The sequence below is a fragment of the Chanodichthys erythropterus genome, chromosome 21 (assembly GCF_024489055.1).
Source record: "Chanodichthys erythropterus isolate Z2021 chromosome 21, ASM2448905v1, whole genome shotgun sequence".
NCBI classification, from domain to species: Eukaryota; Metazoa; Chordata; class Actinopteri; order Cypriniformes; family Xenocyprididae; genus Chanodichthys; species Chanodichthys erythropterus.
In genome coordinates, this window is record NC_090241.1 from 18832319 (window position 1) to 18858070 (window position 25752).

At 36.1% G+C, this 25752-nt stretch overlaps 1 protein-coding gene across 4 annotated transcripts in view; it reads left to right on the forward strand.

Moving 5' to 3' along the window:
- lpp (LIM domain containing preferred translocation partner in lipoma) overlaps positions 1-25752 on the forward strand; it is a 231867-nt gene that overhangs the window by 139001 nt on the left and 67114 nt on the right. For all 4 annotated transcript variants that reach the window (XM_067374511.1, XM_067374514.1, XM_067374512.1 and 1 more), the window contains one exon: positions 9995-10567. In XM_067374511.1, coding sequence (XP_067230612.1) covers positions 9995-10567 — 573 coding nt within the window. The remainder of the gene's footprint in view (positions 1-9994; positions 10568-25752) is intronic.

Consider the following 25752-nt stretch of genomic DNA (forward strand, 5'->3'; position numbering starts at 1 on the left):
ACTGACTTGCAGTAAAAAAAAAAACAAAAAAAAAAAACATAATTGGTAACTATAAGTTTAATTTACCATATATGGTAAAAAATTTAAATGTTTTTTTATTGGTTAATTTTACAGTAAAGGCCTGTACACACCGGGACGAATATCGCACGCATTTATCGCCAGCGTTTTTCAAGATGTTTTTTGTGTACATACCCAAGCGATTTTCACTGGCGATGCACAGAGTGGACATGCAATGTCACTCCCTGACAGTATGTGGCGCTTGTGCTTAACGATAGTGCAAATAAACATATTTATGATATTAATAAAGTTAAAGAAGATAAAAATGCAGATATAAAATGGCACATATACATTATCTATCTATCTATATATGACATTTGAGAGATGGTAGTCAGAAACGGTAGTGCAAATAAGTCACAATGACAGTATATATAGTGCAAGTGAACGGTAGTGCAAATAAACATTGATGAAATTGACATTCGTCTACGTACTTTCTCTTCGTCGTCTTTGGTATCAATGTGTGCTTGAGCGCCACCAAGTCATGTTTTACTGTAACTTCAGCATCTCCAGGCACATGAACAAAAGCACCACTCTTATTAGTCTGCCAGTTTTTAATGCGGCGCGTCAAACCAAAAAAAAACGAACCCGAGGCGTTTTTTTAAAAATGACGCTTTTACGCCTTGCGTTTTTCGCGTGGGTGTGCACACTCACATTGGCACCCTTTGTTTAGTCACGAGGCGTTAAACGTCGGCGATACTCGCGTGCAATATTCAACCCGATGTGTATAGGCCTTAACAGAGTCAAATTTATGATTTTTTTATGATCCCAGAAGTCTCTGCATGACTCATCACATATGATGGTTTATATAGATAATTTTGTTTCATCTGTGTTAACAGTAATGTATATTGCGGTGTTTTCTGTTACATTTTCTGTTATTAAAATGCATTATTTTACTGTCATGGTGTTTTGTCTAGGAGTATTGGCCATGTTTTATGGACAGGCCACTTACAATGAACTCTGATTGATCATGTGGCTTTCTATTGTACCGCTTGTATTATTATGGTTGGTATCAGTACATTTTAATGTACAAATTAGATTTTGGTAGTTCAAGTAGATTTGTACACATCATGTAAATTAATGATATATAGGTTATAAGTTGTAAAATATGCCATCCTGTAATAGCGGAAATATTATGATCATAGTTTTTACAGTAAATTTCTGGCAACCACAGCTTGGGGTATTTTTTCACAGTACAATTATGAAAATGAGCACATTGAAAAAGACAACACTGTGCCACGTCTGGTAGGCCTATACAACATTAAAGATGCAATACATTGTTCAGAAGTAATCTGTATTAGTTTATACTTGTATTTGATCCATAATCTGTCTACTGTAAATGTTTTTGGCTTATTAAGCATAATCAACGGAAGATGTAAGCATCTAAACACACTCCATATGTGACGATCGGCTTCTGCTTAAACCATTTATGACATCTCCCCAATAAAAGAACACGGTTTAAGACATTTACTTGACCTTACAGACTGTTCTTCAGGTTGTTAGGAATAATCAGTTTAAGATTGTGTATGTGAGTGTGCCCAGTGATTATGAAACTGTTCTAGTTCTGCAGAGAGTCCATTTCCTCTCAGACTCAAAGGGAAACTAATATTACCTAAGTGGATTCTTTTGTTTCACGTGGTTTTCAGGGCTTGACATTTGATTATTAAAGGAATGTTCTCTTTTCCACCCAAATGTATTTTATATTCAAATGTACAAGAGTTCAAAACAGCAGGAGGCCTTTTGGCAGTGGAAGATCTTGAATCATATTTAGTATAACTTATCAACCTATTTTCTAAAACGGGTGCCCAGAACTGCTTGAGTGTAGAGAGAAGAGATTGTTTTTTAATGTGTGTGGAAGGAGATAGTCGTATTACTCCATGCCTGATTGCCTTTCATTGTGCGAGTGCATCGGAGCTCCTAAAGAAATGACAATTACGGCATCTCGACAACTTTGACTGCGACACGGATGAGCGAAGCTGACCAAACGTACAGTAACAAGGGTTGGCAACGCAGACCTGCTCTCGCCAACAGACTTCCTTCGCACTCTGATCCTGCCTGACCCACAGTCCGGGAGGCCGAAGGGAGACGTCTCTCCCGTTTGTTCAGACACAAAGTATGTGTACAGAGCAGAAAAAGGTGGAGAGAGGAACTTCTCTCTTTGTAGCGCCAGGGTTTTCCCCTCTGAAATGTACAATTGCAAGCCCCCCCCCATCTGCCCTTTCGGTTTGAAATGCAAAGTTAACAGATTTACCCAGGCCCTCAAGCCTTGCACGCTCGCTCCTAATCTATTCTAATGTGTCAAAAAGCCTTTCCTTGGAGTTACAGAGAAATTTCACACTCGAGTTGTTTGTAAAAGTCATTCTGAATCATGAGTTTTAGGGTAAAAGTAAGTTTCTTAAGTAAGAGACTGTTCAGAGAAGCTACAGTAGCTGGACTGTTGGTACACTTCTCACTCAGCAGCACATTTGATTTGGTTTAATTCACTACAGAGCTGGTTTGTGTGTTTACTGTATGTGTGCGATATCCATATGGTCATACAAACAGATTGGGTTACAGCTGTTGGTCATTTACACTGCTCTTGAAACTTTCAATGTACATCTTGTAGGGTAATGCTAAGGGTCAGTTATTACTATATGCTGTAGATCTGCCTGGCGTTTAAGTTTTACTTTAAGGGATATTACACCCAAAACTGAACATTTGTTCATCATTTTCTCACCCAAAACTTGGTTTCTTCTGTGGAACACAATATATATATATATATATATATATATATATATATATATATATATATATATATATATATATATATATATATATATATATATATATATATATATATATACTGTTTCACCTGGCTTCTGTTTGTAATAGAGCTATCATGATATCAGATTTTCTCCACACGTTTATAATGGCCAAAATAATCCACAATAATTATATTATCGCAATATCATAAGAAATGTGAAAAATATAAGAAGCTATCAGTCAAATTCTTGAATCTTTTACTTTTTATTGTTTTTTCTAATTTCTGTCATGACAACTCTTGGAGTGTTTGCATGGTAATGGAAATGACAATGTAGATATATTTGGTCTTGGCGGAATAGATCTGCTACGCTGCTGCTGCTACTGTTGATTATTGCTGCTGCTGCTGTTGATTATTGCTGCTGCTGCAGAGCAAGTACGGGACTTGCTACTGCCAATACATACACAACACGCTGCTGTGAGCAAGTAAGACATGCTGCTGCTGTACAATATAGCGTACATGAATAACCGTAGCAGGACTATACAGGTGGAGCTTGGGGAAGGTGGAGGGTTTCTGAAGCATGCTGCGCAGCTAAGCAATGCCAACTCATGTATTTAAAGTACGCAAGCTCATTGGCTACTAATACGGCAGGAACCAATCATCTGTGACCTATAGGTAATGATGCGATAATGAACAGGTTGTGTTAAAGGACCTATTAACCTGAAAATTAGAGTTTCATGCCAGAACTTTGTATTTTTGTGTATTTTTTTTATACGCTGTAACTGTATAAAAGTGTACAAAAAGAACATAAATGGCACTGCACACTGGGGTGTCAAGCACATTAGCTGCGTCTGAAATAGCATAGTCTGCGTAGGTACTACATTTGAACTTAAATTTACTTCACAACGGTTGAAAAAGTACAATTTAGTACGAATGCGTGTAGTATGAGTGAAATCCGGATGTACTAAATCAATCCTGTTGTTACTGTCACGTGACCTACCAGCATCAGTTATATCCCTTTTCACTCCATTCACAAATCCTCTCCCATTGCCTCATGGGATACTAAAGTGTCCATATATATATATATACTGTTTCACCTGGCTTCTGTTTGTAATAGGGCTGTCATGATATCAGATTTTCTGCAGCATTAACACAAAATAAATATATTTTTTTCAAATTTCACAGTTATCGTCAGTGGCGATATATTGTGACACCCCTAGTTTGAAACTATGAAAATGAACACCATTGGACCCCAGTGACTTTCATTGAATGACTAAAAAATCTTGTGGTCATGTATCATTCCAATACAACTGATGAAGCTACAGCCATGTCACTTTAGAAGTTCATTTTAACACACAATTGGAAGATTCTTATCACTCAGAAGTTGTGAACAGATGTGCATATTTCCATGGTTTCATGGTTACATTGACATAGTTTAAGACTTCCATAAAACAGAACTTTCTTAATTTGTTTGCATAAGGAAATCTGTGATGTGCCATTTCATGGCAATCTTCTCCTACCCATGATTTCCCCCTCAAATAAAGGAGTGATTTCCTCTCCTCTAATCTAATGGGTGTAAAATTTGCCATGACAATATAATTATTTTTAGGGTCCTATTTGCATTTCCAGCCCTCTGCTAAGTAAATGTTAGGGTTTAAGGTCTTTATAGATAAATTAATAATATCAAGTATTTAAAATAGCATGAAACATTTAAATTGAGTAATTTCACTTCCTGAAGGGCACGTTTAGGGTATTTTACATTTGCATGCAGACAGATACATCGGCCCTAATCACTGAGACGCAAAATTGTAGTTAAGAGTGTGAAATATTTCATGGGGCCTTTTTCGGGTCTATCTGACTTTTGTGTCATGAAGCCTGAGGTATTATTCTTAAGATAAAATAAGAAAACAAACTCGCCATCATCTATCATTTTTCCTCATTTTAATAGCTTCGGCTCAAGCACATAAAGATACAGTTTGTGATTCATTTACACAATCATATCCATGATGTTAAACTAAGGACAGAACTCTGTATGAATTTTTTCCCCCTGCTGTTAAATGTAAAGTTGGATCGTGACCAAGATCTTGAGTTGCCACTCATCTTCATTTGCTCTGTTTAGGTTAATAAACCTCTGTGATTTGTTACCTTAATTGGTCATCACGCTCACTGTGTCACCCAGTCCACTTCCTGACTATGCAAGAGTGTTTTGAGCCATAATAACAGGCCATATTTATGTCTTTAAAGAACAAGCCTCTGCCTCAGGCAGGTAGGTTCATTCTTCTCATCATGTGATAGAGACAGTAATTGATTTCTCATTCTCTGGCTTAAGGCAGTAACCTAAAAAGAAAAGCATAGGTTAATGACAGCTAGTTTGTAGGTCATTAGAGAATTTAACACTGGTGATCTATTTGAAACAGACTTTGCTATTAGACTTTGATTTTCTAATATGTAATTGTAATTGGCACAGTCACCTTGGAGGAGTCATTTACTTCTGCCCTCTTTAGCTATACAGTATATGCACAGACAGTAATACAGTGTTATCAGCCAATAATATCTGTTCATGTTTTTCTATATATATACAAGAATACAGTGAACAAGAAATCAGGTATAAACCCTCTGATCATCTAATCTGACTAAATATGGCGTTAAGCTTTTTTTTTTTTTTTCAAAAATAAAATTAGTCAATCTTGCAATGAACCTACAGTGTAATAATACAGTATTTTATATTCACTCTCATTTCATTTAAGGTCACACTAAATAACAGTTGATTAATAATAATAATTTATTATTGGCTGCCATGCTTTGTCAATTTGCATGAATAAATATATTTTCAAGTTCAGTACTATTATAAACATATGTGGGTCAATGAGGTGACGGGTCATTTTTTGTCCAAAGGCCTTAATATACTAGATCTCTTTTACTGAATCCAAAAGGTTCTAATTATATTTTGCTACATATAAATGTATTTTAAAGATTTTGAAGGTTTAAAAGTCATTCGTTTTAACCGTCCAAAGGCCAATACAGCCAATTCATTTGTGATTTAAAAAAATCTTAAAATATAATAAATGTATATATTTTTTTTATTCTGGCATGAATTCATATTTATGTCATATATATTAACATCATATATCAACATGGTGCAAAATGGTTTTAAAATTATGTGTAGAAGTCATTGCTTTGTTATGAGAATAAAAGAAGAAAAAATGAATTTCATTGATGTCATTCAGAGTAACCAATATAAAGGGACCATTTTGGATCAAGTCATGTGGTCAATATGTGACACCATGTGACATCATTCAGACACCTGCAAAGGACCACATGGTCATGAAGCAAAGTAACTAACTCTCTTTAAACTATTTGAAGAATTCATGTTTTCACTTTGTCATACGCATGTTCCGAAACATCAGGGGTCTCATTTATAAAACTGTGCGTAGGATCCCTACTAAAAGTGTACGTACGGGCAAAAGCTAGATTCTGCGTACACACAAAAAAATCAGATTTATAAAACCATGCGTACGCCAGAACCTGCACACAAATCTCTTTATAAATCCCAGTCAGCTGAAGATTGTGCGTATGTGCATCTCCACCCTGTCTCCTCCCCGAAATAACCATATATGGAGCTTACGACGCCTAGTTTTACTATGCATAACCTCATCTGCATATCATTTACATACATATTCCCATCCACGTCACACCACGGTTAACACTGTCAAAGGTACAAGACATTGGAAAATATTAGATATGGACTATAAATGCCATTTGTGCCACACATTATATTGATAAAGATCATCCAATATCCTCTTTATGTTTAAGAATAAATATATCAAAATATCCATAAAAACAAAATTGTATAAAATACTTCAGATAAAGGTTTTAGGATATAGTTGATTCATTCATTTCCACTGGCCAGACAGTATTTTAATAGTTTTAAACAATTCAAATTTATACAGTTTTGCTGATGAGGTGAACATATCTTTTAGGAAGTTTATAGGCTATTTTTAGTGGAAACAGATCAGACTACTTATTTATTGCAGTGTAAATAAAGTTGTCTGACTCTGCGCGTCACTGACAAAGTATTTTAAAAAGAAAACATGCAAATCTTACCGTTTTCCTCAAATTATATCCTTCAAATGGTAACTGTTTGAAGATCCTTCACACGACATCAACACCTCCTGCAGCTGCATTTATACAGTAAGATATTATCATTGGACCTATTCAAACTGGACAACGGACCGTTCGACCACCGAATCCAGCAGTGTTTTCCATAATATCTAAGTTAAATGTGCATCACTGATCGTCATTCTCGAAAAATTTTGTCATAACATCTGCAGTTTAGTTTAAAGAGGAATTATTGTGCACTCCTCGCTGTCATTAAAACAGCGTGTCACTGGAAAAGTGATCGAAAGTAGCACATCTGCTATCTCAATTCATATCACTTTTGTCTCCAGAATGTGCGTACGCACGGCTCAAAGTTTGCTTAAAGTTGCGCACATTCTCCCGTCAAGTTTGTTTTTATAGATCACAACCTTTGCGCGGGAACTGGCATTTGCACGTTTCCAGCCCCGTTTTGTGCGTACGCACGCTTTATAAATGAGACCCCAGGTCATTTGGTACAATATTACAATACTATAAAACATGGAAAATTTTGTAAGATTTTAAAAACTTGTACTAAATATAAAATGTTTGATTGTCCTTTTGCTTACTAGCTAGATATCAGCCTATTAGCATTGTTTGAAAAATCGTCATTCGGTATAACCAAAAGTGGTTAAACCGAATGACTTTTTGGTAACAAATTTTGTCCATCTTGTAAAAAATGACAAAAGCAGTGTTAATTGATTAGACAAACCACATAATCTCATTGTTAACACTTAATAAAACTTCAAAATGAATTATCTCCATTAGTTGTTTTTTTTTTTTTTTTTACACTTTTATAACCTTTTTCATCACTGACCCATGTACTATTCCAAGTTACACTTAAAAAGGTGTTTTAAAACAAAAACACATTTTAACATTGAAAATGTTTTCTATTGGAACTGCTCACATTGTAGTTTGACTGATTGCCATTTAAAAGTATGTGACAGCATCTGTCACCACATTTGTAGAAGCACTTGGTTTTAACCATAGATTCCTGGGTTAAAAAAATGTCTTTCTGACCCACTTACTTCAGCAAGCTGCCTTAACCATGAAACCCATCTAAAGTACATGATGCAACTGTGCCTTTCCCCACACAACCAAACACTTCCTCTCTGAATTCATGAAGAGATGGGCATCACCACAAGATTAAAACATTTTTATAGGCACATTCACTTCACAGACGTGTTTAAAACGTGCAATTCTGCTTGAGGCAATGATGTGCTATCATGAACTGTATTACTGAATGTTTCATCATGAAATTAGAGTCTCTTTGGTCTTCATTTAACTGGTTAGTTATGACAGAACAGCCTTCTATAGATGAATAAAATCAGCCAAATATTATAGAATGGAAGTATCTCTTTGGTCTTTTAATTCAATCAGACAAAGCACCAAATGCTCTACAGCTAAGATTTATTTTGATCTTTGATGGTTGTCACTGGGTTTGTGCTTATTTTCATTTTCAATAATCTTTTGACATCTAGAGAAATCAAGCTTGTCCTCGGGCTCTGTGACACAGCCATTGTTGGACATTGAATAGACTTCTCTCTGGTGAGCTACAGAGCCAAAGCACCCAGGAATCCAAGGACACAAATCTTTCTGATTTAGACTCCGTCCCATGCGGCCCGCTAGCATCAGCACAATTGTCTCTACCCTCGTCAGGCTGCCCATCACTTCTCTCTCTGCAACAAAACAATTTATACCCTCATCTTGACTCTAAATCTCAAAGCTTTATTAGCCATAGTTTATGAGTGGATGTGGTCTGGCACGACCAACTGATGGTTGTTACACTTGCCCTGTGGATCGATCTGTAGTAGACAGGCTGCATAATTACTGTACTTGTGCTGTGAGATGTGAGATGGTTAAATTGTGGTGCTATGAAGGTTCTATGCCCCCTGATGTTCACTAGGACCACCTGTCATTGTAACATGTCTGTTTCATCATTAATGACCATTAGCCAGTTGCCAAGCTGTGATGGATAGTAGTTCAGTGGTTTGTGCTGTTGTATAACTTGATGTTGATCAAGGTGTGGCAAAATGCAGAATTTAAAGAATTGGGTCCCTTTAAATGAATGACTTGGAATTTGAATTAAATTAGCCTTGCCCCGCAGGAAGCTACATTAGAAATTATTTGGGTTGACAGGAGGTGGAACTTGCTGCATTGAGAATGAATGAATGCATGAATGAATACAGGAATGAATGAATGAATGAATGAATGAATGCACGAATGAATGCACGAATGAATGAATGAATGAATGAATGAATGAATGAATGAATGAATGAATGAATGAATGAATGAATGAATGAAATGTGTATTGGCATTATGGAAAATTGTTCTACCATCTTGCTCAGGCCTATAAAGCTTTTAAACTTTTTAAACTGTTTATTTATTTAAAAACATTCAAAAAGGTTGTCAAGTCAACATTAAACATTTGTGTTGATAAACTTTCTTTTTTTATGTTTTATTTATTTTAAAAATATAAAAAATCAAAAAGGCTATAAAGTCAACATTCAAAGTTTGTGTTGTTCAACTTTCCTTTTTTAATGTATTTATTAATTTATTTAAAATAAATGCTGTCGTCAACTTAAATGTTTGTGTTGATAAACTGTATTTTTATGTTATTATTATATATATATATATATATATATATATATATATATATATATATATATATATATATATATATATATATATATATATATATATATATATATTAAAAAAACTTACTGTCATGTCAACATTAAATGTTTTTGTTGATAAACTTTTCTTTTTCTGTTTATGTGTTTATTTATTTATTTATTTACTAAACATTAATTGATTGATTTTATTTCTACTTCCTTAAATTCAAAATCAATTTTGCATCCCTACATCATTTGAAATCAAATTCACATTCAGGAATTAAATTGAAATTAACTGAATTCAATTAAAAAGAAAATAATAAATTGAAATAATGAATAGCACACAACCCTAGTGTCAATCATATAGCAAATAAATAAAAAAAATCCTTTTTTTTCCCCCAGTGGACAGTAAAAAGTTGAATGTCTAATTTATTTGCTTATTATTTTATAGAATTCTGCCAGCCCAGCTGCGACAGGCTCTAACGCCCCTGTTACTGGCTATCGTCGCATGGTCATCCCACCTCAGCCCCCTCTAACAGCCACTAAAAAATCCACTCCGAAACCACAGGCCTCTCCAACTGTCCCTACTCCGGCTTCGTCTTCTCCACGCCCCCAATACCAGCCCGCGCCCCAGCCTGTCCCGGCGTCCTACACCACCGCCTCTACTCCGAGCCAGCCAACCTTCAATGTTCAGGTCAGGGCCGCCCAGCCGGGCCCCCAGCAGCAGCCGGTCCGTGGTCCAGCCCAGGTACAGTACATGCCGGCTCAACCCAGAGGCCCTGACTTTGCATACGGGCCTCCACAGCCAGGATTCTGCCCTGCTCCGTCTGGAGGCTACCATGACCAGCACTATGGTGGAGCTCCTGTTTATGGAGGTCAGAACACATGGAGAGCTGAACCGAGTCACCATGCCCCTCCTCCATCCAACCAAGGGTACCAGCACGCTCCCCCGAAAAAAACCTACATCACTGATCCACCTGCCAGCCTGGCACCCTTCGGCGGTGGGCCTTCTGTTCCTCATAAGGTAAGGGCCACATCTATTTTCCAAATAACAGTAGAACAAACAAAAACAGATGGAAAAACAAATCCATGAAAAGCTCACTTAGAAAAGCATTCAGGCCCATAATCAGATCTATTATTTTATTGAATTTATGAAATGATGTTCTCTGCGATTTGTGTTTTAATGCACTGAAACACAAATTTTATTATTTTAAAATGGTATGCAATCGTTGGCCTTATTATTGGCTGCTACCTGTGTGTAACTTAAATAACTATCATATTTTCTGTATAAAAACAGATTATTATTCAAGTTGTGAATCTGTAGGCCAAATGAAAAAACAAAAAACAAAACATAGCGTTCACAATCAAAGTGCACGCCACCGATAAGCATTGTAAATGCAATATTACAGTATACACAGACCAATTAAACGCGCACATCTCCTCTTGTGCGTCCTCCCCACTGCGTCACTGGTCGAGGCAATAATCATGTTCATTTCACCTTTAGATATCTCTTTTATAGATGCCATCAATGCTTTTACTTTTCTAGATGTAATTACCGAAATCAAAACAGTCCATAAACTATATCCTCACGAAAACTTCAGTCAAGCCAGCTCGCGCATCAACCTGAGAGATCAGCCTCCTTACCTTAAAGTGTCAAATTTCTCGGTTTCTGAATGAACGGTTTGGCTTGATAGACAAACGCTAACATTCAGGCATGATTTATATACCATCGACCTGTCCTACAACGTTAGCACGCTTTGATTGATTGTTTGGAGATCGTGTGTTTCTCCGTTCAAGAGCGCATTTCCTGTTCACATCCGTGAAAAAACAGTTGATTATTTGATTATTATATGATATAGTGTGACTGATTGAAGCAGCCCTTATCAAAAGTGCAGGGGTCGATTTCTGTCTTTTCAAAAATGCGGGGGTCCTGACCCCCCGTCTCCCGTGTCAACGGCGCGCATGTGCATAAACGTCACTTTCCCGCCGGAATGTGCTCCATCAGCTGGACTGAGAGGCAAAAGAACCTTCTGCATGACTGGATTTAATAGGGGAAACTGTGAAAATGCGAGTAAAACAAACAATTACACTAAAGGTTGGGCTTGAAAGTGTTTCTTATAACATGTCATAGAAACCTAATCCATGGATATTGACATGCAGCCAGGAATCGTGTTTCCTGACATTTATATGTGCCTGATTTCGACACTGGGGAAACACATAAAGCAAATCTGCCTGTGAATGCTCTATATAAATGCAATATAGGTAGGTCTAAATCACTTATATCAATGTTATATATTTCGTCATATCGTCCAGCCCTAAAACTTGTAGTTTTTTTATTTAAAAACACCCAATTATGCAGAATAAAAGATAATAAATATTTAATTCATGAGTTGTCAACACAATATTTAACAATATAATATATAAGTTATGATTTTACCCCAAAATCCAACATTTTGACACAAACTGGTAATTGCAAAACATGTTTCTTTGCCTGGAGTCCAGCTGTTTCTGTGAATTGCGGCGACCTATTTGCTTATTTTTTCTGTAGCTTTTAGCAGTCTGTAAAAATATACCTCAGATTTTGTGTCAAAGCTATTTGTACAGTCAGTCGCAAACCTCTTTCCCGTTTTGGATGTGTTTTGTGTGTTTTTCGCGGCATTCACGCTGAAAACCAGTGCTGCCACTCAGTGGGCGTAACCGCAGTCATATTGGTCGACGGTGACGTCACGTGCATACCCTCTATACTAAATGTGACATGTAAACACTGCAGATCACTGACTGGTCAGAGAGAATCGTCACAATCAGCATCATTGGATTTGAAACATGAGACACCAAACCCGCTAGAGTATCATTTGTTCCGACAACTTTTTTTTAAGCGACTTGCTTTAAACGACTGTCGCACGCAACTTGAAAAAAGAAATGGCTGTATAGTGGTCAGTAGACGAGGCACAAGGCGATCTGATTGGCTGACGCCTGTGTTGACGCTTGAAAAGTTGAGAAATCTTCAACTTCTGCCGCAAGCAATGCGAGTGAAGCGACGTGACGGAACCCACAATTCAGTTCGGCAACGCATGACGTCACCCATTCAAAGTAAACGAGAAGCGTTAACGCAGATGCCCTGTGTGAATGCAGCGTAAGTAGCTGAGGAGTGGCTCCACGGCAGTAGAGGAAGCGCAACTATATCAGTCTATAATCCCACCCACTTTGAAGCGGTACTAAACTGCAGTCGATGAGCAAACCGAAAGTAAAGCAGAGCTGAGTTGTACCACACAGTGGAAAAGCGGCATTAATCTATGGAGGACTAAACCTGCAGATATTAAAAATGAATAAATGAATAAATAAATGAAAGAATAAATAAATAAATAGATAAATTAATAAATAGATAAATAGGTAAATAAATGTGATAATAGGAAAATAAATAATAATAGGAGAATAAACCAATAAATATGATTATTTTTTAATAAAATTCATTTTTTCCCCTTAATTTATTATTTTTCTGCATTTATGATTTAATTATTTCTAATTCTATTTATTTATTATTTTATTTATTTTTCCATTTATTTTATATTTACTTATTTTATGCATTCATTTATTTTTATATTTATTTATTCCAATATATATTTTTTTCCAGATTAATTTATTGTAACATTTATTTATTTCAACTTTTTAAATTTATTTTCGTATTTATTTTTACATTTCTTTGTCTTGTATGATAATTAGGTGGGTTGGTCTTGCTTACCATTGGTTCATCATTGATTGAAGCTCTCGCTCGATTACTCTGGCTTTGTAGTGACAGCTCTTGCGTGTGTATCAGTTTATGTTCGCGACAACAAGGGTGACACCATTGCGTTCGTTTGACTTTTCTTACTTCTGGCTGAGAGGGAACTAATGCTAGTCGCTAGCCGTAATCCTATAGCTGTAACGGTAACTTATATTAGATTAAGCGGTCGGAGTGTTGCGCTGCACTTTATGATTTACACCCTCCACCTTAAGACGAGAAGCACCTGAGGCACTGGCTGAAGGCGCTAAACTTGAAGTGCCCACCCAAGCGCCCGTATGTGTTTTCGTAGCATTTCATGGACGGGAAGCTGACTGACGAACACCCTTACCCGAGAAATGTGTCGGCTATGATGCTCCAGTAAAGAAGTCACGGCGGCTGCTGAACAGGTTGTCAGATTCAGGTAAGCTAAGTTTGCTAGCCATGTGCTTGTTAACCTAATGCTAGATTTGTGAAGTCCCTTCTATGAATTTTAAATCAGTATTATTCAGAAAACACAATGAATCTTGCACTATTACCATTGCCACCAATATATTTACTATTTACGATAGTACAGTGGTACCTATTTACTGTAGTATTATAGTACATTAGTCTTACAGTAGCTTACATTATTCCTGTAAATTACAGAGATTGCATATGATTGCAGGCAATCTAGCTACATCTCTCATATTGATATTGACTTAAGTATTAACACTAGAGTTAGAGATTGTGTATAAACTCATTTTTAATGCGTCTCTCACACTTTTCTGTTCAAGTATGAGTGCCATCATATATTCTCATGATGTACTATTACTAATGTAAACATTTTTATGGTTGTATATTCTTCCACAGATGCATCGATGAGCGTCAGTGATCAACTGTGAAGATGATCACATCCACATGCCCTGAACTGGGATGCAGAAACACATCAGGAGGATCCATCTGTCTCTGACCACAACTACACTTCAAAATCACATCTCAATCTGAAGCCACCTACATCTGAGATGAGAACACAATGCGTTGAGCCGGCGCCATTGTACACCATCAATTGCACCATCTTTGTCAGCACACAGGGTTGACATTGGATGCATTTCATTCAGTTGCCGAGCACCTTACCAACACATACACCAACAGCTTCCAGCTACACAGTTGGGATCAGCTCCTGATGACTGATGAAGCTGTCTTAATTTATTGCAAGGTTATCTTGCTGAAAGGTTTGGTGTTTCAAAACCTGTTGTTGTGGTAAATTCATAACTGCAAATTCAGGGATCCTGGAATCCCTTCGTCCAGGCGATGAAGTAACGGCAGACAGAGGCTTCATCATTACCGATCTCCTCTATGAAAGGAAGATGAAACTCATCATTCCAGCATTCACCAAGAGAGACTCTCTGAAGAAGACACCACCGAAACTATACGCATCGCCAAGTGGTCATACGACTGAACAACTTCAAAATCCTTTCTTACAACAGTTCCAATTATCCTCACCTCTAAAATTGATAAAATGTAGAGAATCGATCCTGTGTAACCTTCTAAGCAACATGATTTCTGATGTAGAGGATGAATAAGTGATTTGTAGGTGCGGTCCACATCTGTGCTGTGGTTTTGATTTAACTAATCAGTGTAAATAGTGTAGTCATTTTTATAAACCTTTACAATGTGACCAGATGTTACTTATCTGTAAAGTTATTTCTATAAACCTTTGCAATATGATTAGATGTTATCTTTTGTGAAGTTTTGTTTTAATCTTTACAATGTGGCCAGATGTTAGCAGTCAGTAATTTCTTATAAAACCATATAATGTAATCTCTGTAGATTCCCCTTAAAACTTAAAGGAATGAAGTCTTCTGATTTAAACAGAGTAAGTCATGTCAAGTTTGCAAATTAATTCCATCTTGGTTTATTGCATATGAGAATTAAATGGTCAAATATTGCATGAAGGTCAGTAAAAGTTCTCTAGCTTCCTGATAACAACAAACAACTCTTACAACTGATTTTATGAAACTTATATTAAATGATACATTTTCTAAAATCACAAAGTTATCACTTTTTTTTACAAAGCTGAATTTAAAATAATTCCAGTCATTTTCAACTACACCCTCTACATGCTGCTCCAACTTCTGACAGTCCCATGGTTTCCTCTGGCTCTTCTTCATATATCTACGCACGTTAACAATGTCGATATGAGACCATCTGATCGTCGTATGAAGTTTTCTCCGTGCTCCAAATTTAAAGCATTAACGGCATTAATGTTATTTCTCATTTTGCTAAAATTATAGCTAGGTATCAACAATCTTCTAACCTAGGCGTCATCACTCTAGCGTCTGAAGTCGACGGTTCCAGACTCGATGATGATGATGATGCTGGGGATCACATAAGTAGCTTTAGCTTCGTGTTTTTATTTCTGGAATATAGTTTAAATATTTCGGCACAAATCGAATAACATTAGGTGAAAAATAACTTGCAACTCTGCAGCTGGTGCCATTTTCTTTGAAAACTCCGATCTCTATCGTTTAGCTGGCCTGATGAGTCTGTGCGTGAGCTCTTAACCAATGATGCACTGAAGCTACAGAAGGACCGCCTTCCTCATTTCCATGTTACACACGGAAAAGTAAAAATAAATGAATCAATAAATAAATAAATCTAAAAATAAATACATGTGGGAATAAATATCTAAAAATAAATGAATACATATATACATAAATAAATCTAAAAATGAATGTAAAAATAATATATAAATATAAAAATAAATGAAAAATGTATAAACACAGAAAAGAAATTAAGGGGGGGAAAAATGATTTTTTATTAAAAATGAATAATTTATTTTATCAGGACATTTATTTATTTTCGTATTATCACACTTATTTACCTATTTATCTTTTTATTAATTTATATATTTATTTATTCTTTCATTTATTTATTCATTTATTCATTTTTAATATCTGCAGGTTTGGTCCTCCATATTAATCATGAAAATGATTCATCTTTTTTTTAAGTACACTTAATTATATTATCTGCAAGTTTTTTTGTTTTGTTTTGTTTTTTTTTTACTGCACATCGAGACAATTAACCGCACTTCTTTTTTTGTTTTGGCACCCATTACATTGATCTGTATGGGAGTGTAGAGTTTGCCAAAAACTGTTACAAGGATCTAGGAATGATGTAGGATTTTATAATTAGATGAGACCAAACTAGTGTTTTAAGATGTAATGTTTAGATGTGATGTAAACATAATTATTCATTTCATTATTCATTCAAATAATACCATTTCTGTGCTTTCAAATAAAACTAGTATTTAGTACAATTAGAGTGCTGATTTAAGGGTCTGAATATCTTTGGAAACAAACCAGAAAGGTTCTGTAAATATACTACTCATTTTTATCCAGTAGCAGGCAATGATGATGGAAAGGTACGCACAATCACACGGCTGTCCTTATTCTGTGCACAATGAAAAATTCATGAAAATATTTTGAAAGTGTGTATCTGTGTGTGTTGTTTGTGTGTGTATGTATGAATAATACATTTGTGGTAATTAATTATCTGTGTCCGTGTCCTTTGATTGTGTGTTTAAGCTTGTAGCTTGTGTATTTTTATGATTTATTGATTGTGTATGAGAGAGGGAGAGCATTTTCAAAGGCTGGTTACCACACAAAACATGCTCGTATTTAAAATTAAATCCTGAATCTTAACACAGTCATAACAGTTCATTTAAAGTAACAGCTTGCGTTAATGTCACAGAAACCCACCAAGAAAAAACAACTCAATTTTACATTTCATAGTAATGTGTGTGCGTGTACAGTACGTGTGTTAAAGATCATGAGTGAGTGTAAGTGGCTCATAAGTGCGTATACCTCTTTACTTAGTGCTTGTGATTTAATTGCTTCAGATGGCAATACAGCAGGGAGTTTCTTTGCATCCTTCATCGAAATCTTCAGAATAAACAGTTATTTTAACCTTTATGAATTGTTAATGCCGCTTCTCTGTAGGGCTTTACACTTTCTGACTCTATTTGTCTGAATAAAAACAGAATGTTTAATTTATCTTACCTCACACATTCACATTTCTCTCTCTTACTTTCCTACTTGATATCTAGTTCTAACATATTATTTATTGAAAGAGAAAAGATGCTGCTTTTGTCATAATATATATTTATATTTGTTTTATGGATTTTTGTCAATTTAAAATATAGCTGCCTTTATGAATAGGGATCATTGCATAAATGGGAGCCTGATTTACATATGTAGTACTGTATGTCATTGAATAGTCAGGTTCTTCAGTTGAAAAGCTCCAGACTTTAAAAGCTGTGGTGCACATCTTGACTTTCTGAAATTCAACCAGGCAAGAGAACATCGGTCTGAACTAGAGAACAAACAAGGTGTTGACACTGAATGAACAATGAATGCCACATGGCAGTTTCCTGTCTTGTCGCTGGTCTTCCCCTTAGGCAGAACTTCTAGGTCACTACCTTCGAGTCCTCTGCAGAAAGACAGCCTGAGGCGCCTGAGAATCTGTTACTCTTTTTAAAATTTCCAAGAATATCTGGTAATGTCTTTCACAATCAGCCCAAGGGTGTAAAACATCCAGTCCAATTAGAGTAATACAATACACTGTTATTAATATATGTTAGTGATGGGATGATAAGTGGCAGGCGCTTGGGATGTGTCTTTTTCTTTGTGCCATTGTAGGTCCTTCTTACTCCAGACAGATTCGAATGGTCTTATAATTAGCAATAATTTTGCAACTCATTGGTTTATTTATCGTGAAGCAGAAAAGATGCAGTGCTTTTCAAAAATAAACAACACCCTCAATAACTTGCTATTCAGAAATTCAAAAGGACAAATATTATTATGGAAAAAGGACTATTTTTTTGGAGTTGCCTCAGAGAGCCATTAAACTGATTCATTTTCTTCTGGCTGCTTCATGAAGATGGCTATTGCGGTCTTTGCGTACACTCTCTCCATAGCCACAATCTGGGGAAAAGAACATACCCTTGAGCCCACACTAATTCAAGGATTTTATGCACTAGTACAAACAACTGCAGCCCCAGCCTTTGGGAATAGCTCATCAAGGACTATGTTTAACTAAACACAAAATAAATACCACATTGTCAGGAGCAGCCTCATGTATTAAGAAAACAAATTAACATTATTCGAAACACAAGTACATTATGCTGTGAGATGGCAGCTCTATTCCCAAAATAGTGCATCAGAACAACAAAAGATGATGTTGTATTGGTCTTTAAATTTCTCTTTGATTTCACATCCTCTCCACCCCCACCCAAATATTCTTATTGAATTCATTTTATGTATGTTCTGAACAGGAATACAGTAATTTATTATTTAAGAATGTTGTGTGTACTTAATGCTGTACCACAATGACCACTCTGATGGAACCCACCATCAGCATGTTTTTGAGGCACGCCCCTCACCTTAAAAATCAATAACAACAACAAAATACTCTGTGAAATCCCATCTGTTTTACACCTGCCTCAGCTAAACTTTCAGTGTTTCTTAGCTATTTGTGTTGGTTTTGTGTTATACAGAGGTTGTACTCAACTAAAAGTACAAGTACTTATAGAAATATTTACTCAAAGTAAAAGTGAAAGTAATAATCTTAATAGTTACATGAGTAAGAGTAAAAAAGTATCCTTTGAAAATCTACTCAAGTACCTTGTTACTAGATATCTTTGCAGCAAACACAGAAGAGACAAGCATTATTTCTGGCATCTGTAACCCGAATATCATTGCATGACCTTTACTGTGCATAATAATAACAATAAACTCTTTACATGTGCTCACGCTCATGAACATCACACAAACAATGATCAATGAACAATGAACAAATGCACATTGACGGATCAAAATGTAATCAAATGTATATTTCAGCAGGCGCATGTAAACTGGTTAACTGTGTCAAAGCAAAGGCGTTGATTTTCAAGACTAACAGGTCGTCGGCACCGCCATTGCGCAATAGGCTACCCACAAATGACCATTTCATACTCTCTGAACATTGGTAGCTTATTTAATGTATAAATTAAGATATATGTCCATAAAAATGGTAAAGAAATGCTACACTTTGTTATTGTGGCCTAATAATCTGTTTGGTTGTAAAATGTCGGCTATTGGCTGTATGAATTGAAATCAAATGAAATCGATATATGTGTGTAATTGTTCACAGACAGCATACGCAGTTCAACTAATCTTCAACTAAGATCTTCATCGCTGACAAACAGTAAGATGCATTTGCAGATTTGCTTTTAGGGTGCTTTCACATTAGCACTTTTGGTGCGCACCCGGGTTCGATTGACGTCAGAGTTCGGTACGTTTGGATGATGTGAACACGGTCTTCTGAACTCTGGTGCGCACCCGCGAACCGTACCCGAGTCCGCTTAAAAAGGGTGGTCTGGGGTGCGGTTCAAGTGAACTCCGGTACAGTTCGCTTGTGATATGAATGCAAACGTACCAAATTGCGGAAGTGAACCGCTATTAATGCCGTATAATTTGATAAAAATGTGAGTTTGTGTGTGTTTCACTCACTTTCCCGATGAGCGTGAGTCACGTGCTGCAAACAGAGAGCTGTAGCGTAGCTTTTCTCATTTCTGCTCGCCTTCAGCATTGTACATTCGCGGCAGATAGACGCAAGAGCCGTTATGAACAAAACGGTTCAAAAACAAAAATATAAAAGTGAGGAGAGCAACGTTATGCATTTTGCCGCCTTCTCCCGTGCCATCGTTACTAAGCAACGCAGTAAACAGCTGCTGGTTTGATGACGCAAACGAACCGCGGGTCGGACCCAAATAATATAATGTGAACACAGTCCAGTGGGCGCAGGGGGAGGGGGGAGCAATCGAACTCGGGTTCGGTCCAGGCAATCGAACCAAGTGTGAAAGCACCCTTAATTGACTGTAGGTCCACTGCAACTTCATCCAACACTCCGTTGATCAAGACTTTGAACAGAATCGACTCAGAAGAGTGATTCATTTGTGAATGGGGCATCGTTCATGAAAAAAAGAGACAGGGAGCTTGGAATAAACTACGCATTTCTTAACATGTACAGTATTGCATTAAAATAAAGTAACGAAAGGAACGTCACCCAACGTAGCGAAGTAAAAGTACACATTTTTCATTACAAATGTACTCAAGTTAAAGTACCCACATTTAAATCTACTCCAAAAACCTACTCAAGTAAATGTAACGAAGTAAATCTACTCCGTTGCTACCCACCTCTGGTGTTATACCAGCACAACTGGGTCTTGATGAAGAACCCATTTAAATTATGTCTTATTAATCTAATTATAAGGGCAGCTCTGCTTTTGATTGAGAGGTGTTTGAGTGATGCCATTTTCACCTCTTATTGTAATTATGATTTCTTTAAGCTTCATAATCCAAGGTCTCTTTAAAGGAGCACTATTACCAGACTCCTCTTATGTCAAGCAAGCGCAATCATCGAACACTGAACGTGGACTCTAAAGAGCTCTAAAACAATCCTTTTCCCCTTGAAAGCAATGCACAGTTAGAAAACACAACAGCATGGTGACCTCTCTCACAGTACAATACATTTGATCCTGATGTTTTCCAACTCTACTGATTCTGTCGTACTAATGAGAAGCTTTTCCTGCCCTTTTAGCCATAATCTGTTTATTTTCCTTTCCGTCTGTATCGCCACACTTTAAACTTAAATCTCTGAACGGAACAGCAGCACAATATAAAAGCCAGATTAGAGTAAAAGCCAAAGCTGTCAACTTTGTCTTTACTGTTGTCAATCTGTCCAGATGTCATGTCAGGACATTTCCATAACCCTCCGCACAATGCAAAACCAACTTTGTGAACTAATCTGATGTATAAATAATCTCATATATCAAGCAAATAATAGATGGCTTAAGAGCAACGAGCAATGGCCATTTCCTGGCTTTGGTTCATCGAGAGGTCTGCGCTTCCATATTCGCTTCCATCCAAGCTATTGCTTTGTGTCCCTTGTCGCAGTGATCATTAGATTTAATTGAGAGCTGTCATGGAGGGTCAGCGTCATTATGAGCCTGTAATCACTTCCCGTCCAGTCGTCTTCATGGCTGCATGCTGATTGGCTGAGCCCCTCAGGACCTCGTCTCTGATTGGTTCACGTCTTTGATATTAGAAGTAAGGTGTAAAAGTGAAGGCTTTTCACATCAACACAGCTCAAGGACACTTAATTAAGCAAATCTGCCAGCGAACGTTTGATCTCGTTTTGCAAATGGAGGGGGAATTTCATGGCTGCTGGTTCATTTAGCGATTTCTTCAACTCTCTCCATCTTTTCTGATCTTCCTCTCCTTCTCTTTCTCTTGCTGCGTCTCTCTCTCTCTCTCTCTCTCTCTCTCTCTCTCTCTAAATTGGGCAAAGGCTAAGCTGGATGATAGCTTGTGTTATTGCTGAGCTTGAGTGACAATTGACAGGGGGAGGATTATTCTCAACTGCTCAACCCCTACAGGCGGCTAAAGCCCCCTAGAAGGTCAATGATGGTTTCAACTGTCAAATATTCAGCTTTCGTATGTTTGACGCCACGCTCCCCCACCCGTCTCTCCTGTTTTCTCCTTCTGGTGGAGGCCGTTTTTCTCCCTGACTCACATATCAACATTTGCATGGGACCTCGTCAACACCTGTTCAAAATAACCTCTTCTAGGACATCATTAAGAGGCTTGCTGACCTCACAAACTCTTTATTCAGTCTGCTTTTGGCATTATTCCAATTTTGGCCCAATACCAAAATTTCAGGCCATTTTTGATTTTATACATGGAATACATTTCACTTTTAACAAGTTTTAAACACAATTTGTGTTCATAATTAATAAAAAGGAATGTTAAAGGGTTAGTTCACCCAAAAATTTAAATTCTGTCATTAATTACTCACTGTCATATCATTCCACACCCGTAAGATCTTCGTTCATCTTTGGAACACAAATTAAGATATTTTTGATAAAATCCGATTGCTCAGTGAGGCCTGTGTTGAAGGTAAATTAATTTACACGTTCAAATGCCCGGAAAGCTACTCAAAACATATTTGATTACAGTGGTTCAACCTTAATATTATAAAGCGATGAGAATACTTTTCGTGCAGCAAAAAAACAAAATAACGATTTTATTCAATATCTTGTGATGGGTGATTTCAAAACACTGCTTGATGAAGCTTCGAAGCTTTACGAATCTTTTGTTTCGAATCAGTGGTTTGGAGCATGAAAGTCACGTGATTTCAGTAAATAAGGCTTTGTTACGTCTTAAGTGTTTCGAAATTTCAATGGTTCATGTGACTTTGACGGTTTCATACATGCTCCGAACCACTGTTTCGAAAAAAAAAAAAAGATTTGTAAAGATTTGAAACTTCACGAAACATTGTTTTGAAATCGTCCATCACTAGATATTGCTGAATAAAATGTTTATTTTGTTTTTTTGGCGCACAAAAAGTATTCTTGTCGCTTCATAACATTAAGGTTGAACCACTGTAGTCACATGAACTGTTTAAATATGTCTTGAGTAGCTTTCTGGGCTCAAAGTGAACCATGGATTTTATCAAAAAATATCTTAATTTGTGTTCCGAAGATGAACGAAGTATCAAAGAATGAAGTGTATCAAATAAAAATAATGCATTATAGTATCAACAAAGAATATTACGCAGTACTGCTGTTTTCAATATTGATAATAACAAGAAATGTTTCTTGAGCATCAAATCAGCATATTAGAATGATTTCTAAAAGATATAGGATAGTTGGTACTAATTTTGGTTATGCTTAAAATTTGACTGGCACATGAGTAAATATAACTCAGAAGGGGCTTGTGGCCCTACAGTGGCCTTGTCTGACCTCTGACATTTTCATCAGACTTGAAGAATAACCCCAGCACATGGTGATAGCAAGGCATGTGTCCAAAACTTTAGTGCTGTATTCAAGGAAATAGACACATTCAAATACATACTTGCACAACACTGCAAAAGACATCATATGCTTTCACTCTTCTGCTAGTGTTGAGAAAACACTTGTGATCACGTGAAAGCAATCACAAGTCTTATTGACACAAAGAATCCTTTGTTTAATCGATATTTTTGTATTTTTCTTGTAAAAATCTAGGCTTGTCCTTTAAACAAGATTTAAACTAGGCTCCTTGGCAAAATTGTGTAAGATAATAAAAGACAGAATATATCTTAATGTTTTTTGCCCTATAAATAAAAACAAAGTATAATATGGTTTATACTAAAAACAAGATGAGAAAAATGCACTTCATTGAAGAAATATTCTAAAAAATTATATTATCGAAAGATTATATTTGATCAAGATTATATTATCCAAATTTACTTAAGAAAGCTCAAGGGAATATTTTATTTATTATATACAGTAAATTAATTATTTTATTTGTTATATACATTTATAATAGGCCTATCTGTGTGGAAACTGTGATACATTTTTTCAGGATTCTTTGATGAATAGAAGAATCAATAGTTATACATTTCTTTACTGTCATTTTTTTGGAATGATCAATCAATTCAATGCATGCTTGCTAAATAAAAGTATTAATTTATTTTTAAAAATATAACCTGACCCCCAAAACTTTGAACAGTATATATATATGTGTTTGTGTGTGTGTGTGTATATATATATCTATATATATATCTATATATATATATATATGTATATATATATGTATATATATATATGTATATATGTATATATATATATATATATATATATATATATATATATATATATATATATATATATATATATATATATATTGTGTGTGTGTGTGTGTGTGTGTGTGTGTGTGTGTGTGTGTGTGTGTGTGTGTGTGTGTGTGTGTGTGTGTGTGTGTGTGTGTGTATATAAATAACATTTTACTTTTACATACTCTGTATAGTGTTAATTATGATTTCATTTCCTTTCTGAAAGTTTTCCATGCAATATATCTAGAGAGCTTGTGTACTTAATAAATGCCCTCTTGCCGTAATAAATTGATGTTAATGATTTTTTAACTGGGAATGCTTAGTGTTTGTTTGTTTGTTTGTTTGTTTAGAGACAAGTAATCGATAATTGAGGAACAAAGCCTGTTCTGATGACAGACTACATAGCAGGAAGTGAAAACAGAGCAGCCAGTGTTTCGGTTGTTTTACACAAGTGGAGTTCCTCTGCCCTCTGCATACACACACACACACGCACACACACACAAGTTTAATCTGTTCCTGGAGAGTAACTTCTCTTGTCAGTGTTAGCCACCAGCAAACAGCCGAATCAGCTCTCAGCGTTCCAAATAGTGCTGAACTCTCATAGCTCGGCTGCCCCTCGTCAGGAATCTGGGAGATTTTGTCTGGAACAAAAATCTCTAATATAAGAAATAGAGGCAGAGTAAGTAGCTAAAGATATACAGGCCCTGTTGACACTCAGTAATATGATTTGTCACCTTCTAGATACACAGATGTTCTTGATCTTGCCATGGTTCACTTTGAGCCCTGAAAGCACATTGGTCTAGTTCTTGACAATGGCATCCTATACGTGTGACCTTGTTCTTTATTCGCTTGTGAATTTGAAGAGTGACAAGCCATTAAACTGATTGACAGCAGGGTCAGTAAAGAGGTTCTGGCTACAGGACAACAACCTTCCCTTCCAACAGTTAACTTCAGTATTAATAGAAAAAAGGAAACATTTAAGTTTAAATATAAGCAGATGCTGGCCATTAAACAATAGATAAAGGCCTCATAAGCTGTGCAGTATTTCTGACCCTCTCATTACTTCTCTTTTGTGTCATTTCGGGGGCCTTCTCTTAAGAAGAAAACAAAAAACAAAAGCCTAATTCATATGCCATGATAACATTAAAAAGTCAACTCTGTGTGAATAATCAGTTTGTCTTAAAAATAAAAAGAAAAGAAAAAAAAAGCTTTCACCATAAATTCAGCGATAACTGTCTAAATTATGTTTGCCATATGAATTTGTGTAGAGGTCACACTGTTCTCATGTAAGGATTTTCTTCTCTCTGTCCAAGTAAGGCCTGTAGTTTCGTTTTTACTTGCCTTGCAAACATTGTCATTGGTCCCACTATAAAAGAATTATCCATTTTTATTTTTTTCAGTGTATTTTTAATATTTGCTAGAAATAATATTTATATTTTTCATTAAATGTGAGGGGTTTTTTTTTTTTACATTGTTGTTCTTTATACAAACTTTTTTTAAAGATTTTTTTTTTATTAAATTACATTTTTTCCTTCACAAAAATAACATGATCTTGGTGACAAATCAGCAGAATTTGCACCAACAATGTCCTGCACCATCACAGAAAATCAAATGTTAACTAAGTTTGCAAGGCATTAAAATGGATATAAAAGCTTAATCAATGTAAAATTAAGTGGTAATACAACACAGGCCGAAAGGCAAGCCTACTTTATTGCGGTGTCTTGTAAACAGCTGTGAAAGATTACATGTACTGTAATTTATGCATTCGGCCA